Source organism: Colobus angolensis, unplaced genomic scaffold, assembly GCF_000951035.1.
Source record: "Colobus angolensis palliatus isolate OR3802 unplaced genomic scaffold, Cang.pa_1.0 Scaffold128, whole genome shotgun sequence".
NCBI lineage: Eukaryota > Metazoa > Chordata > Mammalia > Primates > Cercopithecidae > Colobus > Colobus angolensis.
This window is the reverse complement of record NW_012114030.1, coordinates 1,058,080-1,075,391: the sequence shown is the minus strand read 5'-3', so window position 1 is coordinate 1,075,391 and position 17,312 is coordinate 1,058,080. Positions and strand designations below refer to the sequence as shown.

The 17,312-nt window shown below is 42.9% G+C and overlaps 1 protein-coding gene across 2 annotated transcripts in view; it reads left to right on the top strand.

Annotated features, from left to right (window-relative positions):
• The window catches only part of XPO6 (exportin 6), a 117,056-nt gene that overhangs the window by 22,502 nt on the left and 77,242 nt on the right, over positions 1-17,312 (top strand). For both annotated transcript variants that reach the window (XM_011933464.1, XM_011933463.1), the window contains 3 exons: positions 9,471-9,561; positions 13,823-13,935; positions 15,034-15,231. In XM_011933464.1, coding sequence (XP_011788854.1) covers positions 9,471-9,561; positions 13,823-13,935; positions 15,034-15,231 — 402 coding nt within the window. The remainder of the gene's footprint in view (positions 1-9,470; positions 9,562-13,822; positions 13,936-15,033; positions 15,232-17,312) is intronic.

The window sequence follows — 17,312 nt, the reverse complement described above, 5'->3', positions numbered from 1 at the left end:
GATTACAGGTGTGAGCCACTGCACTCGACTGAAAAGTGCTTCTTAATGACTAAAATTATGTTTAGATGCAGCCAGAGTGTATGTTTTAATAAATATTAAATGTCTGTGTGGAGATACTGTGCAAAGTTATGTCTAGATCTAAGCTGCAGGCAAGACAACAAGAAGCGTTTCTCATGCAAGGGGATGACTTTGTTCCAGATGCATGTTAATAGAGGGTTGGGTGCGCCTGCTCAGCCTTAGCAGTCCTGTTACATGCTGTGGTTGTCTGTTTCTTTGCTTCAGTAGAAGACATTTTTTTTTTCCCCCTGCAACTCTTGTACACAATGTTTAGAATTAATTACATCAATGTATATTTGTACCCCAGTCTTCCCTCTGCTTGGCCTTACTCCATCCTATCACAGTCAGGCTAAGGAAGGAACTCACATGGGTGTGGCTGGAGCTGAGATTCCGGCTGGCTGCTCACTGGCTGTGTGTCTTTGAGCTAGTCATCCAGTGTCTCTGGGCTTCCCTGATTGCCCTGCTGACTGCTAGACTGGTGGAGGGTCAGTGGACTTCACCACATTTTCTTTTTTTTAAATAGAGAAATAAAATGAGATTTCTACTTCAATATGGTGTGCGGTTTTTTGTTTTTTGTTTTTTTGTTTTTTAAAGGAATTGTCAGTTGGGCACTGTGGCTCATGCCTTTAATCCCAGCACTTTGGGAGGCTGAGGCAGGTGGATCGCTTGAGCCCTGGAGTTTAAGACCAGTCTGGGCAACACGGTGAAGCCCCAGCTCTACAAAAAATACAAAAATCAGCTGGGTGTGGTGGTGTGCGGCTTTGGTCCCAGCTACTTGCGAGACTGAGGTAGAAGGATAGCTTGAGCCCAGGAGATAGAGTTTGTGCCACTGTACTGAAGCCTGGGCGACAGAGCAAGACCTGTGTCTCCAGAAAATAAAAGGAAAAGGAAAATATCTACGGGCTGGGATGCAAAAGAGCAGTAGTGACGGGAGGGAGAGATGGGAGGAAGCCTTGTTCTGAATGTCGGTCTCCTGACTGGGGGCTTCTTTGATGCACTTTTCTATCTTTCTAGCTTTTTGAGCTGAATGACTTCAGGAGGGGGATAGGTAGATGTCACTCGCCTTGGTTCCCATGCATGTTATTTTAAGCTTGGTATTTCATCTCATACTTGTGTGCAGGCCTACAGGTCAAAGATTTTTTCCCTCCTCTGTTTTTTTTTTTTTGCAGTGGTGAAGGGTGTAGGGAAGTGAGAGTGATGATCTGAGAGTTTAGACATCTGTGGTAATCCTGTTAGCTTTCAGATAAAAGTTTACATGGCATGTGTTGTAACACACCGGATATGTTTTGCATACTTTTTAACCTTGGTTGGCAGCAGGGATAGAATCACTTTTCTTGGAAACCTTTATATACAAGCAAATAGGGTAATGACACTGTTCTAGATGTGCCACAGGGATAGTTGAATGGGGCTCTGGGATACTAGTCCTCATTTTGTTGAGGTTTGCTATCAAGGAGCTGTGAACCTGAATATAGGAGGCCCATATGATTCACCTCCTAGTAGACTATACAAAATGTGGCTCTGGGAAAGGGTGACAAAAAAAGCTTAATAGAAGTGGCTTTAAAAAATAGTCATTTTTGACTGGCCGTGGTGGCCCATGCCTGTAGTCCCAGCACTTTGAGAGGCGTAGGTAGGAGGATTGCTGGAGCCTGGGGGTTTTAAGACTAGCTTGGGCAGCATAGCAATACCCCATCTTTATTTTAAAAACATTAAAAAAATAGTCATTATTGCCCAATATTAATTTTATAAAAAAGTTATGCTTGGAGGGGGTTACTTTAGAGGCCATTAGGTAACATGTTACAGATTTAATCAGGATTTGAGGAAACCACCTTCTAGCTGTCACATCTTAGGGAAAAACACCTTATTATCCACCTTCAGTCTCAGTCTCAGTGTTAGCAGTCTCCTGTTTTTCAACACAGATTGAATCTGCGTGTGAGCAGAAGTCTGCTGATGGTCAGAGCCCTTAAAGGGGAAAATGTAAAGTCACATGTATCTTCAGTTTGGAGGAATTACCAGTATTCTTGAGAAACTGAAAGTGATATCAACAGTTTTCTTGTTCCTTTTACTCTCTTGAATTTGGTCTTTAAAATAGTTGAGCACCAGTCCATGGTGGATATTGTAGAACATACAAACATACTAGATAGAGCATCTTTCCAGACAGTTGATGTTCTGGTTAGAGAGAGAAACCTAATATCTATGATGTATGAACAGTGGGGCCGGGCGCGGTGGCTCACGCCTGTAATCCCAGCACTTTGGGAGGCCGAGGCGGGTGGATCACAAGGTCAGGAGATCGAGACCACGGTGAAACCCCATCTCTACTAAAAATACAAAAAATTAGCCGGGCGCGGTGGCGGGCGCCTGTAGTCCCAGCTACTCAGGAGGCTGAGGCAGGAGAATGGCGTGAACCCGGGAGGCGGAGCTTGCAGTGAGCCGAGATCGCGCCACTGCACTCCAGCCAGGGGGACAGAGCGAGACTCCCTCTCAAAAAAAAAAAAAAAAAAAGATGTATGAACAGTGACTTTCAGCCCACACATTTCATGCCTGACATTGTGTTTACTATGTATTTTACATTTTATTTAATTCTCAGAATGACCCAGTATGTTAGGTACTTTTACTATCCCCATTTGTGCACAGGAGGAAACAATGACACATCAAATAACTAGGCCAAGGTCAAGCTGCGCGTTTGGATTCAAACTTGGGGAACCTGACCCTAGAGCCTGCATTTATTTTGCCGTTCTGAAATGACCAGAGTAACAGCACCATGGGCAAAATTCTGTAGTACTGGTTACAAGTCAAAGACAGAAGATGAAAGTGACCTGATCTGTACTGTAACCTGTATAAGAAAATTCATGAAGGTTAAACTATAAAGTGTAGTCTCAGGAGCAAATGCAGGATGGGGCTAGATACTTGCTTATGATACCATGAGTGTTCAGACTGGAGTGGCTTCCTGTGGTGAGTAATGTTGAATCAGGCATGCTTTCCTTCTTATCCTCCTAGTAAACTTCTTTGCTCTTCAAAACCCAAATCACCCCTGTGAAGCTTTCTTTCCTTCAGACAGAGTTGGTTTTTTCTTTGGTCTTCTGAGGCTGTTTATACCTACGCCAGGACTATAGGACGTAACTGCTAGGCCACCTTCAGTTCTTTGAAGTTAGGGACCATCTTACTCATCATCGTATCCCAGGGGCTTAATTTAAGCAGTATCAGTTACTTAGTGCGTATTGGATTCTCATTTGTCCAACAAATAGCTGAGTTGCTTAGTCACTCCAGAATTAAAGCTAGGTTTAGAATAATTGGAGCAGAAAATTAGTTGGGTGTGATGGCATGTGCCTGTAGTTTCAGCTTCTTAAGAGGCTGAGGTGGGGAGGATCACCTGAGCTCAGGGGTTTGAAGCTGCAGTGAGCTGTGATTGTTCCACTGCACTGCAGCCTGGGGTGATACAGTAACACTCTGTCTCTTAAAAAAAAAAAAAAATTAGGCTGAATGCAGAGGCTCCCTGTAATCGCAGCATTTTGGGAAGCCAAGGTAGGAGGATCACTTGAAGTCAGGCGTTCAACACCAACCTCGGCAACAGAACAAGACCCAGTCTCTACAAAAATGAAAAATAAAAATCAGCCAGATGTGGTGGCGTGTGCCTATAGTCTCAGCTACTCGAAGCTGAGGCAGGAGGATTGCTTGAGCCCAGGAGTTTGAGGCCTCACTGAACTATGATCATGCCACTGCACTCTCTCCTGTCAACAGAGCGAGACCACATCTTTAGCCAAAAAAAAAAAAATAATAATAATAATTGTTGCAGAAAACTGTATATTTAGGAGAATTTATCTGGCGGTAAAGTACTGGTTGGATTGGAATTGGAAAACCTGGTAACCAGGTAAAAGCAATTATAGTAATGTGGGCAGGAGATGATTAGGGCTCCGTAGAAATAGTGGTGAGGGAGAAGATATAGTCCGCAGACCTGATGGTGTTGGCTGTGGATGGAGAATATGGGGAAGAAGCAAAGGTGATCTCAAATTATGTCACCCTTCCCCTTCTTCCAAGTTTTCATTTTTAGGTGATTATGGGTCTTGGTGCACTTAGTAGTCCCTTAATAAATGAGGCAATGGCTTGGATCTCTGAACTGCTGACCCATGAGCAGCAGAGTGAAAGGAGCAGATAAAGTCAAGGCAGGCACAGTCGCAAGCTTATCACCTTTGCAGATTTTAACTGTTTCTGGAACAGAAAACTTGGGTTTGTTTTAGATCTATGCAGAGCTCTCCAGGAGTATGTTCTGAGCCAAGCTTAATTCGTCATCCTGCCCAGGGATTTTAATTTTAAGTGTATGTGCCATTTGCTATTGAGGTGAGCCAAGTAACTCTTGGGGAAGCATAGGCTTATGGGATTGTAATACCTTGTGCTGCCACCCTGGCAGCTCTGAAGACAAGAGATGGTTCCTAGAAATCAGGAGCCTCATGCTCCCGCTGTTACCTGCAGGCTTATTGCCAGTCCCCAGAGCCACAGTTGTGCTGATGGAGCTAAAATACAGTTTCTAAAGAGTCTGAAAACACCAACCTGGACTTTAGAAAATGAGGATTTTAAAACATTAAGTGTTTAAAATTGCAGTATATATATTTACATACAAGCAGATAAATCGTAAAGTTGATCATCTTTGTGCAACTAACACTCAGATAAAGAAATAGACTATTACTAGAATCCCTTCTCCTCCAAGGTAACCACTAGTCTGATTATAATACCATAAATAAGTTTTCGTTATTTAAATTATTATTATTTTTTAAGAGACAAGGTCTTGCTCTGTTGCCCAGGCTAGAGTGCATCGGTGCAATCATACCTCACTGCAGCCTTGAACTCCTGGGCTCGAGTGATCCTCTTGCCTCAGCCTCCCAAGTAGCTGGAATTATAGGTGCGCACCACTGTGTTGGGCCTTTTTTTTTTTTTAAGATTACTATAAAGTGAATAACGAATAATGTGTTTTGGTTTCTTTCACTCTACATTGTGTTTGTGAGATTCATCTGTGTTGTTGCATGCGTCTATATTCATTCCTGTTGTCTTATAATATTCTCCTCTATCAAGAAATCACTATTCATCCATTCCAGTGATGATGGATATTTGGGTTCTTTTGACTTTTTGGGTATTGTGTATAATAGTGCTATGAACATTTGTGTATATTTTCTTTTGGTATACATGTGAAAATTTCTGTTGGGCATATATCAAGGAGTAGAATTGCAGGGTCATAAGATATGCATATGTTTAGCTGTCATTTTTCTAGAGTGGTTGTAGCAGTGTATACTCCCACCAGCAGTATATGCATGTTCTGGTTGCTCAGCATCCTCATCAACACTTGTTATTGTCAGTCTTTTAAATTTTAGCCACTCTGGTAGATGTGTAGCACTACCTTATTTTAAATTTGTATTTTCCTGATAACTAATGAGGCTGAACACTTATTTATAGGCTTTTTGAATATCCTCTTTTACAAGTAATTATTTACCTGTCCAAAAAAATGGGAGTCCTTTGTCTTTTTTTTTTTTTTTTTTTACTGATTTGTAGAAGTTATTTTATGCTCTGATATGAGTTCCTTGTTTTCCATTTTGCAGATAGCTCCTATTTTGTGGCTTTCTATTACACTCTCTCCATTGTGCCATCTGATGAACATTTCAACTTATCAGTCTTTTCTTTTATGGTTAGTGGTTTATGTGTTCTGTGTAAGAAAATTTTCCCTACCCCTAGATTGTGAAGATACTCTGTATCTGCAATCCTCCTGGAATTTTTGTGTGTGAATGTGTTTCACTTAGTTTTAAACTAATCTTGCCTTTCCTTAGTTTGTCAAGGTCTGAGGCTTAAATCCCAAGCACAAGGTAGGAGGCAGTCAGATAAATTTTCTTGTTCTTCATAAATTAATGCAGCGTAGGAGATAAAGTTTTTGCGTAGCCTTTGGGAATGGAAGCCTTGTCTCCCTACCACACAATGGCACTTGGATTTTGTTTTATGTTCTTTGTCCCTTTCATTACTTGAAAGTGTAATCTGCTTGGAGTATTACCTCTTCCTCACTTGCAGTTAATTCCTTAACTCACCCCAGTCTACATTCTGGCTTCAGCACTTGCTTGAAACAGCTGGCCAAGGTTCCAGTGGCCTTGTTGCCAAACCGGAGCCAGGGAATTCTCCAGTATCCTTGAACCAGTATACTTGAATGTGCCTTCTATGTCTTTTCTACTTCTGTTCTGATGGTGTGATGTTGGCAAATTCTCAGCCTCCTGATTTTTACCCCGTATACATTTACGTAGCTGCATTTTGAAATTTAGTCTGAAAAGCCCCACTAGATATGATTGGGACAAAGCCCTTAAACCTGAGGGCATGAGTCTCTAGTTTTAAAGTAGGCTTGACCACTTGCGTTGTTTCGCTTTGGTCTATTTTCATTTGGTATCTGAGACCAAATGAAAATGAGAGCAGCCATAACTACAGATTAGATGATTTCTTACAGTTTATGTAGCAGTTTTACATGGATTGTCTCATTGGATCCCGTATCACCGTGTGAGGCAGGTATTGTTACAGATAAAGAAATGATTAAAAATGCAAGCAGCACTTATTTGTTCTTGTTGGGAAACACCTGGTGATGCCCCGGATTAGGTTTTGGAGCTTCCTTTTTCTTTTTTTTTTTTTTTGAGACGGAGTCTTGCTCTGTTGCCCAGGCTGGAGTGCAGTGGCCAGATCTCAGCTCACTGCAAGCTGCGCCTCCCGGGTTCACGCCATTCTCCTGCCTCAGCCTCCCGAGTAGCTGGGACTACAGGCGCCCGCCACCTCGCCCGGCTAGTTTTTTGTATTTTTTTTTTTAGTAGAGACAGGGTTTCACCATGTTAGCCAGGATGGTCTCGATCTCCTGACCTCATGATCCGCCCGTCTCGGCCTCCCAAAGTGCTGGGATTACAGGCTTGAGCCACCGCGCCCGGCCTGGAGCTTCCTTTTTCATGTAGCCATCATTTGATGGGAGAATGCATCTTTTTTTTTTTTTTTTTTTAAGACTAGTGAAGTGTAGTAGTGAGAACGGGGGAAAGAGTAGAACAAGGAGTTGCATCTGTAACTGACTGCAAACGGTCCATTGAGATAACTCAGTACCTTTGGACCAGCCCATCTGGGATTCTTAGGAGTACTTTTGTCCTTCCACTTTCCGCAGGAACTGTAACTTCTTGGGTTGGGGCAGAGAGTAAAGAAAGGGTAGGTGGGACCGGGAATGGAGACAGAGTTGGATTCTTTTTGAGATTATCAGGAACTTGCCAGTAATCATTTATTTCTCAACTCTCTTCCTCAAGAATCTAGTACTAAATAAATTTTGGTGGTTGATTGCCTGGATGTGATAAGCTCACATTTGCTCCAGGATCTACTTTAAAATGATTCAACACAAGAAGCTGTATAGAGAGATGATTTGCAGATGTGCCCTTAGTTTCCAGGAACACATTTTGGCTCCAGAAGAACTATTTATTTATTTTAACATGCACTATTTTTCTTATTCTTCTGCATCTTCCCACAACCTTTTATTTTAAATAGCAAATTCTTTTTTCAAATGAAATGGCATACCAGACTTGATTTATGAAACAGTCTATGGCGTTCTTTTATTTATGTACACTCATTTTTGAGGTTTGCATTTATAGTATTTATTTATAAAGTAAGTGAGAACAGTGAGGCTGTTTTGATCAACACAAACACTTGAAACAGATTTTAGAAGATTGCAGTCTTATTTTAGCTTCACTTTTCAGATTATTTCTGGGTTTGAAAAAATAGATAGTTTTTAATAAAACAGCTTGGCTTGCAAGCCAAGGATATTTTTTGTTAAACCGATATGGACGTTTGAAAGAGGAGTAGGGGTCTAGGCTAATCTTTATCCTAAATATAAAGTTCAGGGAAGAAAGTCTCTCTCACTCACAAGCGCTCAAAGTACTATACAGTAACTCATCATTCAGTGTGTCACAGTTCGGGTGTCATTGCAGAGCCATCATTCTGTGACCTCAGTGTGGGAGGAACAGATGTGCCTTGCACTGTATGAACGTGGCCCTGCGTTCTGTGTGGTGCATTTGAGTGTGTTGGTTGGTGTGCACACACTTGTGAATCAAGTCTGATTCAGCCTCTGTAATTGGTACTGAGAAGTGCTGGTTTTTCCACAGAGATGAAAAGTTCCTCAGTCTTCACAAAGTCAAGCACCTGATGGAGGCCTCTGGTATACTATAGTTTGACATGTGACACATTTGAGTGTGGGCTTGTTGTTTTAAAATGCAGTTTTTATAGTCAGGTCTCAGTCCATGGGTGATGGAGAGGATATGGGGAAGGGAGATAGGTAGGAAGAAAGAAGTTAAGAGATGATTAAACAATCAGAACTACTGCTGGCTCTTGATTATCTCTGGGGTAGAATTATACCAGTGATGACTCAAAAACGGTTTGGGAATGGTTACCTTTTTGAAGGCAGGTTGTGTGAAGAGTGTTAACTCAAGGTTATTTCTGCGACTCCTCTTACTTGAATAAGAATAAAGGAAGTGGGATTTGGGGCTCAATATAAACCCCAAAGGGAGAGGATGAGCACTGGGGGCCTTGGGCCCTCTCCTCTTCATTTCCAACCTGAGCAGTTCTGCTGAGGGTCTGGCTTTCACTGTGGGCCTGTGGTTTAGAGGAACTAATTTTGAATCCCTATTTAGCTTGGTTTTCAGCTGTACTTTAATCTCTGTTGGCTGCTCATGTGAGATTGAGAATTGACTGTATGACTCCTGGAATGCCTTCAAAAACTGCCAAGAATCCATGGCCAGGTGCAGTGAGTGACTCACACTTGTAGTCCCATTGCTTTGGGAGGCTGGGACGGGAAGATAGCTTGAGCCCAGGAATTCAGGGCTGCAGTGAGCTATGATTTTACCACTGTACTTCAGCCTGGGCAAACAGAGACCTTGTCTCTTAAAAAAAGACAACTCTCCCCGGTTTCCCCCAGAAACCCCTGAGAATCCATGAAGCAGTTTGATATAAGTGCTGTGAATCAAAATATGGCAAATTATTCAGACGCAGGAGAAATGTATCAGGGATGGATAGTCTATGAGGAGCTCTGGCCTTCTTAAATCTCCCCACTCTGCCCATTCAGGAAGGGCCAGGGGCTAATTTGCTTTCAACCATGATTCCAGAGTTGAATTTTGAATTTCCTCTTTTCTTAGCATACATAATTGAAAATCAGCTGCACAGTAGCATGAATTTATAGAGGCTGCAGCAACAACATTGGGTTTCGAGTCAGCTGGGAAATTCCCTTCAGTTTTTCTGGTGTATACCATGCATTTGAAGAATGTTGAACCAAGATTTTGAGGAAGTAAATTGCTCTTGCTGTTGAATGTGACCTAGAAGGAACTGAGGAATGGTGGAACTGAAGATACAGCTTATTGATTTTTTTCAAATTTCTTTGTTAGGCATCTGAAGAAGCCTCTCTCAGGGCACTGGAAAGTCTGATGACAGAATTTTTTCACGATTGTACGAGCAATGAAAGAAAACGTGAGATAGGTAAGTGGAGCGTTGACTTGTAAAGAAGAATTTATAATGAGGAGGCCCTGGTAGGGAGGAAGGAGTTGTTTATAGCCGTGACTGCATGCTTAAATTCTTGCTTTTTTCGCTCTGATTCTGCTGGCGCGTGGCTGGGGAAACCCCTCCACTTGACCAAAGGAAAGAAAATCCATCACTATGGATCTTAATTTCAGCAATGTTGTTGAACTTTTATATAAGAAGCCTGCGACTTTTTGGTGGAGGGTCTAGGGTGAGTGGGACAGGGTCTCGCTATGTTGCCCAGGCTGCTTTTGAACTCCTGGCCTCAAGTGATCCTCTGTCTCAGCCTCCTGAATAGCTGGGATTATAAGCGTGAGCCACCGCACCTGGATGGTTATTTAAAGAAAAACAATAACAACTCTGGAAAGTGTCAAAATCAACATGTTTTGCTGTGCAGAGGTCTGATCTGAACCTAATAGTGCCCAGAAATCCCATAACTGGTATTACATTTGAGGACTTCCTGCTGCCTGGGCAACATAAGATTCTGTCTCAAAAAAAATTTTTTTTTTTTGAGTCGGAGTCTCGCTCTGTTGCCCAGGCTGGAGTGTGGTGGCACGATCTTGGCTCACTGCATGCTCCGTCTTCTGGGTTCATGCCATTCTCCGACCTCAGCCTCCCGTGTAGCTGGGACTGCAGGCGCCCGCCACCATGCCCAGCTCATTTTTTTGTGTTTTTAGTAGAGACAGGGTTTCATCATGTTAGCCAGGATGGTCTCAATCTCCTGACCTCATGATTCTCCCGCCTCGGCCTCCGAAAGTGTTGGGATTACAGGCGTGAGCCACCGCCCCCGCCTCCCCCCTTTTTTTTTGAGACGGAGTCTCGCTCTGTTGCCCAGGCTGGAGTTCAGTGGGGTGATCTCGGCTCACTGCAGCCTCCGCCCCCTGAGTTCAAGCGATTCTCCTGCCTCAGCCTCCCATGTTCCTGGGATTACAGGTGCCCACCACCACCCCCGGCTAATTTTTTGTGTTTATAGTAGAGACAGGGTTTCACCCATATTAGCCAGACTGGTCTTGAACTCCTGACCTTAAGAGATCTGCCCACCTCGGCCTCCCAAAGTGCTGGGATTACAGGTGTGAGCCACCGTGCCTGGCCATTAGTCTTCGATATTCTAACACTCTATTCTTTGAAGTCTTTTTTTAGATTATAATTGAAATGCTTTTGATTCTTTAATTTTTGGTTTGCAAATCAAATGTTGCTCACCTTCTTTTTTTTTTTTTTGAGACAGAGTCTCGCTCTGTGACCCAGGCTGGAGTGCAGTGGTGCCATCTTGGCTCGCTGCAAGCTCTGTCTCCTGGTTTCACGCCTTTCTCCTGCCTCAGCCTCCCGAGTAGCTGGAACTACAGGCGCCCGCCACCACGCCCAGCTAATTTTTTGTATTTTTAGTAGAGACAGAGTTTCACCGTGTTACCAGGATGGTCTCGATCTCCTGACCTCGTGATCCACCCACTTTGGCCTCCCAAAGTGCTGGGATTACAGGCGTGAGCCACCTTGCCCAGCAAACATTTTTGTTTGTTTGTTTGTTTGTTTGTTTTTGAGATGGGAATCTCCCTCTGTTGCCCAGGCTGGAGTGCAGTAGCACGATCTTGGCTCACTGCAACCTCTGCCTTGCTCACCTTTTATTTCATGAATTAAACATAGAACCTGCTGAACATGTTCATATTCTCATCTGATCTTAAAAGAGCCGGTGCTCCAGATGCCAAATTTGAATGCAGGCTAAGGGGAATCCGGGGGTTTGTTTCTATACAGTAGGGTTGTCTTAGTTCAGTTCTCTTTGTACCTAGTCATTGTAGCTTTATTTGAGTGTGTGGGCTTGGACCACTTACTGCTTCTTTTCTATGGTCTTGGGATAAACTCTAGGCTTTTCCTAGTTTGGTCAGAGAAAGGAAGGAAGTCTTTTCTTCAAAGGGCTCCACCCACCCTCCAGCAAAGGTAAATTACTAGTGCTCTAGAAATTGATAGAGCTGTTAGCAGGACCTTGAGACCGTGTGGTCATTGTAGAGTGGAGGAAACAGAAGCATCAAGGAGGAGCATTGACTCACTTAGGGGTCAGACTCAGAGTCTAGAACAGAGCCCAGAGTTCCTCAGTTCCAGTCCAGTTTGACTTCATCTTGGGGATTCACAGAAACCTTTGCTTAATTATTAGGGCAGGCTGTTAGCTTCCTTTTATGGATTTGTAATTAACTTTTATTTTTATTAAAATAATTTTTTTGACTGGGCATGGTGGCTCATGCCTGCAATCTCAGCACTTTGGGAGGTCAAGGGAAGTGGAATACTTGAGCCCATGGGTTTGAGACCAGTCTGGGCAACATAGTAAGACTCCGTCTCTATAAAAATATGTTTCCCCCCTAATATCTCTTCAGGAAAACAGCACCATTGAGTGCTATGGCATCCTATAGAGAACTTCAGTCTTTGGTCATAGCATTAAGAGCTCACGGTTTCACAGCCCTGTGAGCCCTCTTTGAAATGAACTAAAATTGAAAGGCTTGGATTTTTTTTTTTTTTTTTTGAGACGGAGCCTCACTCTGTTGCCACGCGTGCAGTGGCGCAGTCTCGGCTCACTGCAACCTCCGCTTCCCGGGTTCAAGCGATTCTCCTGCCTCAGCCTCCTGAGTAGCTGGGACTAGAGGCGCGCGCCACCACGCCCAGCTAATTTTTGTATTTTTAGTAGAGACGGGGTTTCACAGTGTTGGCCAGGATAGTCTATCTCTTGACCTTGTGATACGCCCGCCTCGGCCTCCCAAAGTGCTGGGATTAACAGGCGTGAGCCAACGGGCCTGGCCTTTTTCTTTTCTTTTCTTTTCTTTTTTAAAGAGATAGTATTTTGCTCTATCACTCAGGCTGGATGTAGTGGCGTGATCATAGCTCATTGCAACCTCGGCCTCCTGGGCTAAAGCTTCAGGCACACCAAAGCTGTTCATTTTGAGACTCTCCTAAGTTGTTGAGTTTTTTTTCTTTAAATAGCCATCTGGGCGTGGTGGCTCATGCTTATAATCCTAGCTATTCAGGTGGCTGACAGGAGGATCACTAGAGGCCAGGAGTTAAAGACCAGCCTGGACAACATAGTAAGGTCTCCTCCTGCCTCACTGAGTAACTAGGACTACAGGCATGTGCCACCATATCTAGTTAAGTTTTTCTTTGTTTCGTAGAGACAGGGTCTCAGTGTTGCCCAGGCTGGTCTTTGAAATCCTGGCCTCAAGCAGTCCTCCTGCCTCAGCCTCTCAAAGTGCTGGAATTACAGATGTGAGCCACTGTGCCTGGCCTTTCCATGGATTTTTTTAAATGAGACTGCCTCGTTGGATTTAGCCTAAGTTGTAGGGAACTAGCAGAGCAATGACTTGAGGATTAGAAGAAACTGCTGTGTATTCTGCTTTTCCAAAGGCTTTCTAGAATCTCTCAAAGTTGTGGGCCTTTGTACTTTTACCCTTTTTGGGTTATATTTCATGACCAGTGCAGCAGCTCAAGGTGACTAAGGGACAGCATGTCCAGAAACATAATGGTAGCCCCGTAATGCTTGCTGCCTTGTGGGTTCTGGCTGATGCCATCAGCAGCCTGAGGAGGAGGAGGAACACCTTTCTAACCAACGTGATGTGTGGACAGGGCTGCTCGCCGCAACACTCGTCATCGTTGCTCTCGCCTCAGGTCATTTCACTTTTTTGGTGGCAATGTTTCAAAATAAAACCAACCCAAATGAAGAGTTAGCCATTTTGAATTCCTTGCTTTTTTTTTCCTTTCCTATCTTTGTAGGGTTAGTCTTAATCTTTTCTTTTTCTGCCTTTCTAGCCATCATTTTGTGTGTGTGTAGACTCACAATGTAGAGACTCCACTGAAGATTTGTAGAGGAATGGTGAGGTGCTAGAATGTAGCTCACATTCAGAGGAAGTTAGCTAGCAGTTTTAAGAAGATGGAAGGGTACTCTTAGAACATTCCAGCCACATATTAGCTTAAATAAGAACTTTAGCAGTGAAAGTTTCTCTGCCTAGAGAAATATCCATAGCAAGGTTATTGGCTTTTAGATGGCTGAAAACATTGTCAGTGTCCATGGTCACCTCAGATGCAGAAAAATATTGTATGATTTATTCTTTCTATCTTGAAGAATCTGCCGGTTTTGACATCATTTACATTATATGCAGAGAGGAATGTTTAAATAGTAATAAGATAGCCCAACCTTGTCTAATTTCATGTATTTTCATAGCTTTCTTTTGTTACCATTTAACTTTTCCAGAGGAGCTTCTTAATAACTTTGCCCAGCAAATAGGAGCCTGGAGATTCTGCCTGTACTTTCTCTCCAGCACTAGGAATGACTATGTAATGATGTACAGTTTAACAGTTTTTGAGGTAAGTTGTCAGTAATTTTATACTCTTCTGAAAAGGATTTTGTAGTCGTATTGCCATATTACTGGCACTAGACTAGAGCTGTAATGTGCTGGGAGAGGGTAGCTCAGCTCTGGGACGTCGTCCCACATACTGTCTTTATGTAGCTGTGTGTTGTTTGGGGCGTCTTCCATCTTCCACACTAGAAAGGTAAGATGGATGGTTGACTTTAGGGTTAAGTAGGTAGGTCATTTGTGGTAACATATAACTGTTCCCTGCCTATTATCATTGATAAGGGAAAGATAATTAAAAACATTTTAGGAGGAGAAATGATAACCATAATAGCATCATCCCCAACAGCAAAAAGTTTTATTTATATCACCTCTCTTCCAATCCTTGTTTTCTGTGCGCACCTTTAAAAAATCTAATTGTAGGCTGGGCGTAGTGGCTCATGCCTGTAATCCCAGCACTTTGAGGGGCTGAGGTGGGCGGATCAATGAAGTCAGGAGGTGGAGAGCATCCTGGCTAACACGGTGAAACCCCGTCTCTACTAAAAATACAAAAAAAAAAAAAAAATTAACTGGGCGTGGTGGCGGGCACCTGTAGTCTCAGCTACTCGGGAGGCTGTGGTAGGAGAATGGCATGAGCCCGGGAGGCGGAGCTTACAGTGAACCCAGATTGTGCCACTGTGCTCCAGCCTGGGCGACAGAGCGAGACTCTGTCGCCAAAAAAAAAAAAAAAATCTAGTTGTAATCATATTGCCCATGATATTTTGTATTCTGCTTTTCCCCACTTTATTTTATATCTCCACATGTAGTTATGACATTATTCACCAAGGCATTCTTCTGTTTTTGAACATTGAAGTTGTTTCTATCAGTGTATTTTGGTGGCTATTAGACACAGTGGCGTAAAAAAGTTTTTACACATACAGCTTTTTGTTTCTGTTATGGGACTGCTGTGTCATAAGATTTGAATACTTCTATTATTCTTATTGCCATATTGCCCCAAACCTTTATTTAAAGAGGGTTTCTTGTTTATAAGTGATATAGCTATCTGTGGGATGAAAAGCAGTTATTTTTGTGTATAGGTTGTTAACTTAAAAGATGTGTATTTGTTTTTCAGAATCTGATCAATAAAATGTGGCTTGGGGTCCCATCTCAGGATAAGATGGAAATCCGTAGCTGCCTGCCCAAACTCCTTTTGGCTCACCATAAAACCTTACCTTACTTTATCCGGAACAAGCTCTGCAAAGTTATTGTTGATATTGGACGTCAGGATTGGCCCATGTTCTATCACGACTTTTTTACTAACATTTTACAGGTAAGGATATGCCTAAGGAAACTTTATCTTGTAAATAGTTTGTTTGTTGAAGTGATTATTTCCTTGTCCTGTCCTAATTTTAAGATCAGCATTTTGGAACTGCAGTAGTGAGGTTATTGTAGGACAGATTATCACATTCACTTAACTTTATATTTATAAGACATATTGTATCTTTGTGCAGTGGAGAAAGTGGGGGAGAAAAACCTAATCTCTTTGTTAACCTGTTGTGCAGTTTGTTCAGCCAGTATTTGAAAGTCTGTTAGGTGCTGTACTAGGTGTTAAGGGTACAAGGGTGAGGCCTGCAGTAGTTTCAGCATTTAGTGGGGGAAATAGCTGTGCAAACAGTAATTACTCAATAATATGGTAATTATTGTGGGAGTATATGCAGAGTGCTGTGGTGGCATAGCATGTAGACTTAGTGGTGTTGGGCTGAGATGTGAGATGGTGAAGTGGTAGAGTAAAAGGCTAGATTGATGGGCAGAGGCCAGGCCAGGAAGGGTTGGGGGGTTCCATTGTGCAATTCGTAGTTTTTCCTAGGGAGCTAATGAAAATTTTGAAGAGGGAGAAAACATGGCTACATGTTTATGGTGGAATGATGGCTAGCTGGGGTTTGGATTGCAGAGGGGTGAGGTGAGAGGGAAAGAGGCAGGATGAAGAGGATATGAACCAAAAGGAGATGACCTGGTGGGTGGAGGTGAGGCATCCAGGGGATAGGGGCAGGAAGCCAGTGACACTAGGTGAGAGGGGAGAGAAGGGAGGAATCTAGAATGACTTCCAATTTTCTGGTTCAGATAGATTTTTCAGGCCAGGGTTGAAAGAAGGGGAATGAGTTTGGGCAGAAGTTGGTGAATTCAGTTTGATAGAAAATGCATTTAAAATTTGTGTTCCTTCTCTGTAATAACTAATGAGACATTAGGAAGTGTGGATCTGGGGTCAGGATTTAGAAGTCGGAAGGGAGTAGTTGGGACCTAAAAGCTATGAGGGAGATGCTGTTGCTCATTTGAATCCTGTGGTCAAGTTGGAAACATTTTCATGTTATTGAGCTAGTCTTGGGTATGCAGGAAATGGGTATTATATACAGTTTATAGAAATAAAGTTCTTTGAAAATTGGTTATAGTTTCAGTGACTGTAGGATTTTCCAGAACAATATCATTTTCTAATGTTCTGCCTGCTCTTCATTCAAACCATTTTAATGATGCAGCAATTAAAAAAGAATTCAGCATCCAAAGTGCTTCTCTCAGATTGTCTGTCAGAAGGGCACAAAAATTCTTCATTTAGTTTTGTTTTGTATAGTGCTTCATTCATCTAGAGATTTATTGGGTTGTTACTGCAAAGGAGATTCATGCCTTTATTCAAGTAGTCAACTATTTGTTGAACACTAAGCACGTGAAGGGATATAGTAATGAACAAACACCAAGTCCCTGCCTTTCTGGAGTTTTATGATCTCAGGACGGGGATGGGGGCATCAGCAAACAATAAGCAGATACACACTTGGAGGTATTTATAAGTATGATGAAAACTCAATCCAGGGAAGGGGAAAGAAACTAGCGGGGGTTGTGTTTAGATGGGATGCTCGTAGAAGGCTTTTCTGGGGACAGACATTTGAGCAGAAACCTGAGTGGGGGTTATGGGGTGAACCACGTGGGTATCTAGGGGAACAGTATTTGGGGCAGAGAGGATAGCAAGTGCACAGGATCTGAGGAATGGCAAGCAGGTGAGTAGGCCTGGACTCGGGGGACATGAGACAGGAGACACTTCCCTGGCGTTCTGTCCAATACACTTGCCTTCACTCCAAGTTGAGGATGGTTATGGTAACCCTTTCCAAGGCTTTCTTAAGTGGGTGCCAGGGAAGCCCACTGGAGACAGGAAAGACTAAGAGTGTTTGGAGTCTTCTAAGTGAACCTATTCCTGGGTTGGTTAGTGGTGCGTCCTGTCACAAGAGAAGGACCTTGAGACGGAGAGTCACAGGCCTGATGATAGCAGGTAAGGAGGAGCCACAGTTGCACCGCTGGGATTGGTCCCTGTGATGAAGAACAGAACGTTTCTGGCTACATTTGAAGTATAATTATTTGTAACAAAAG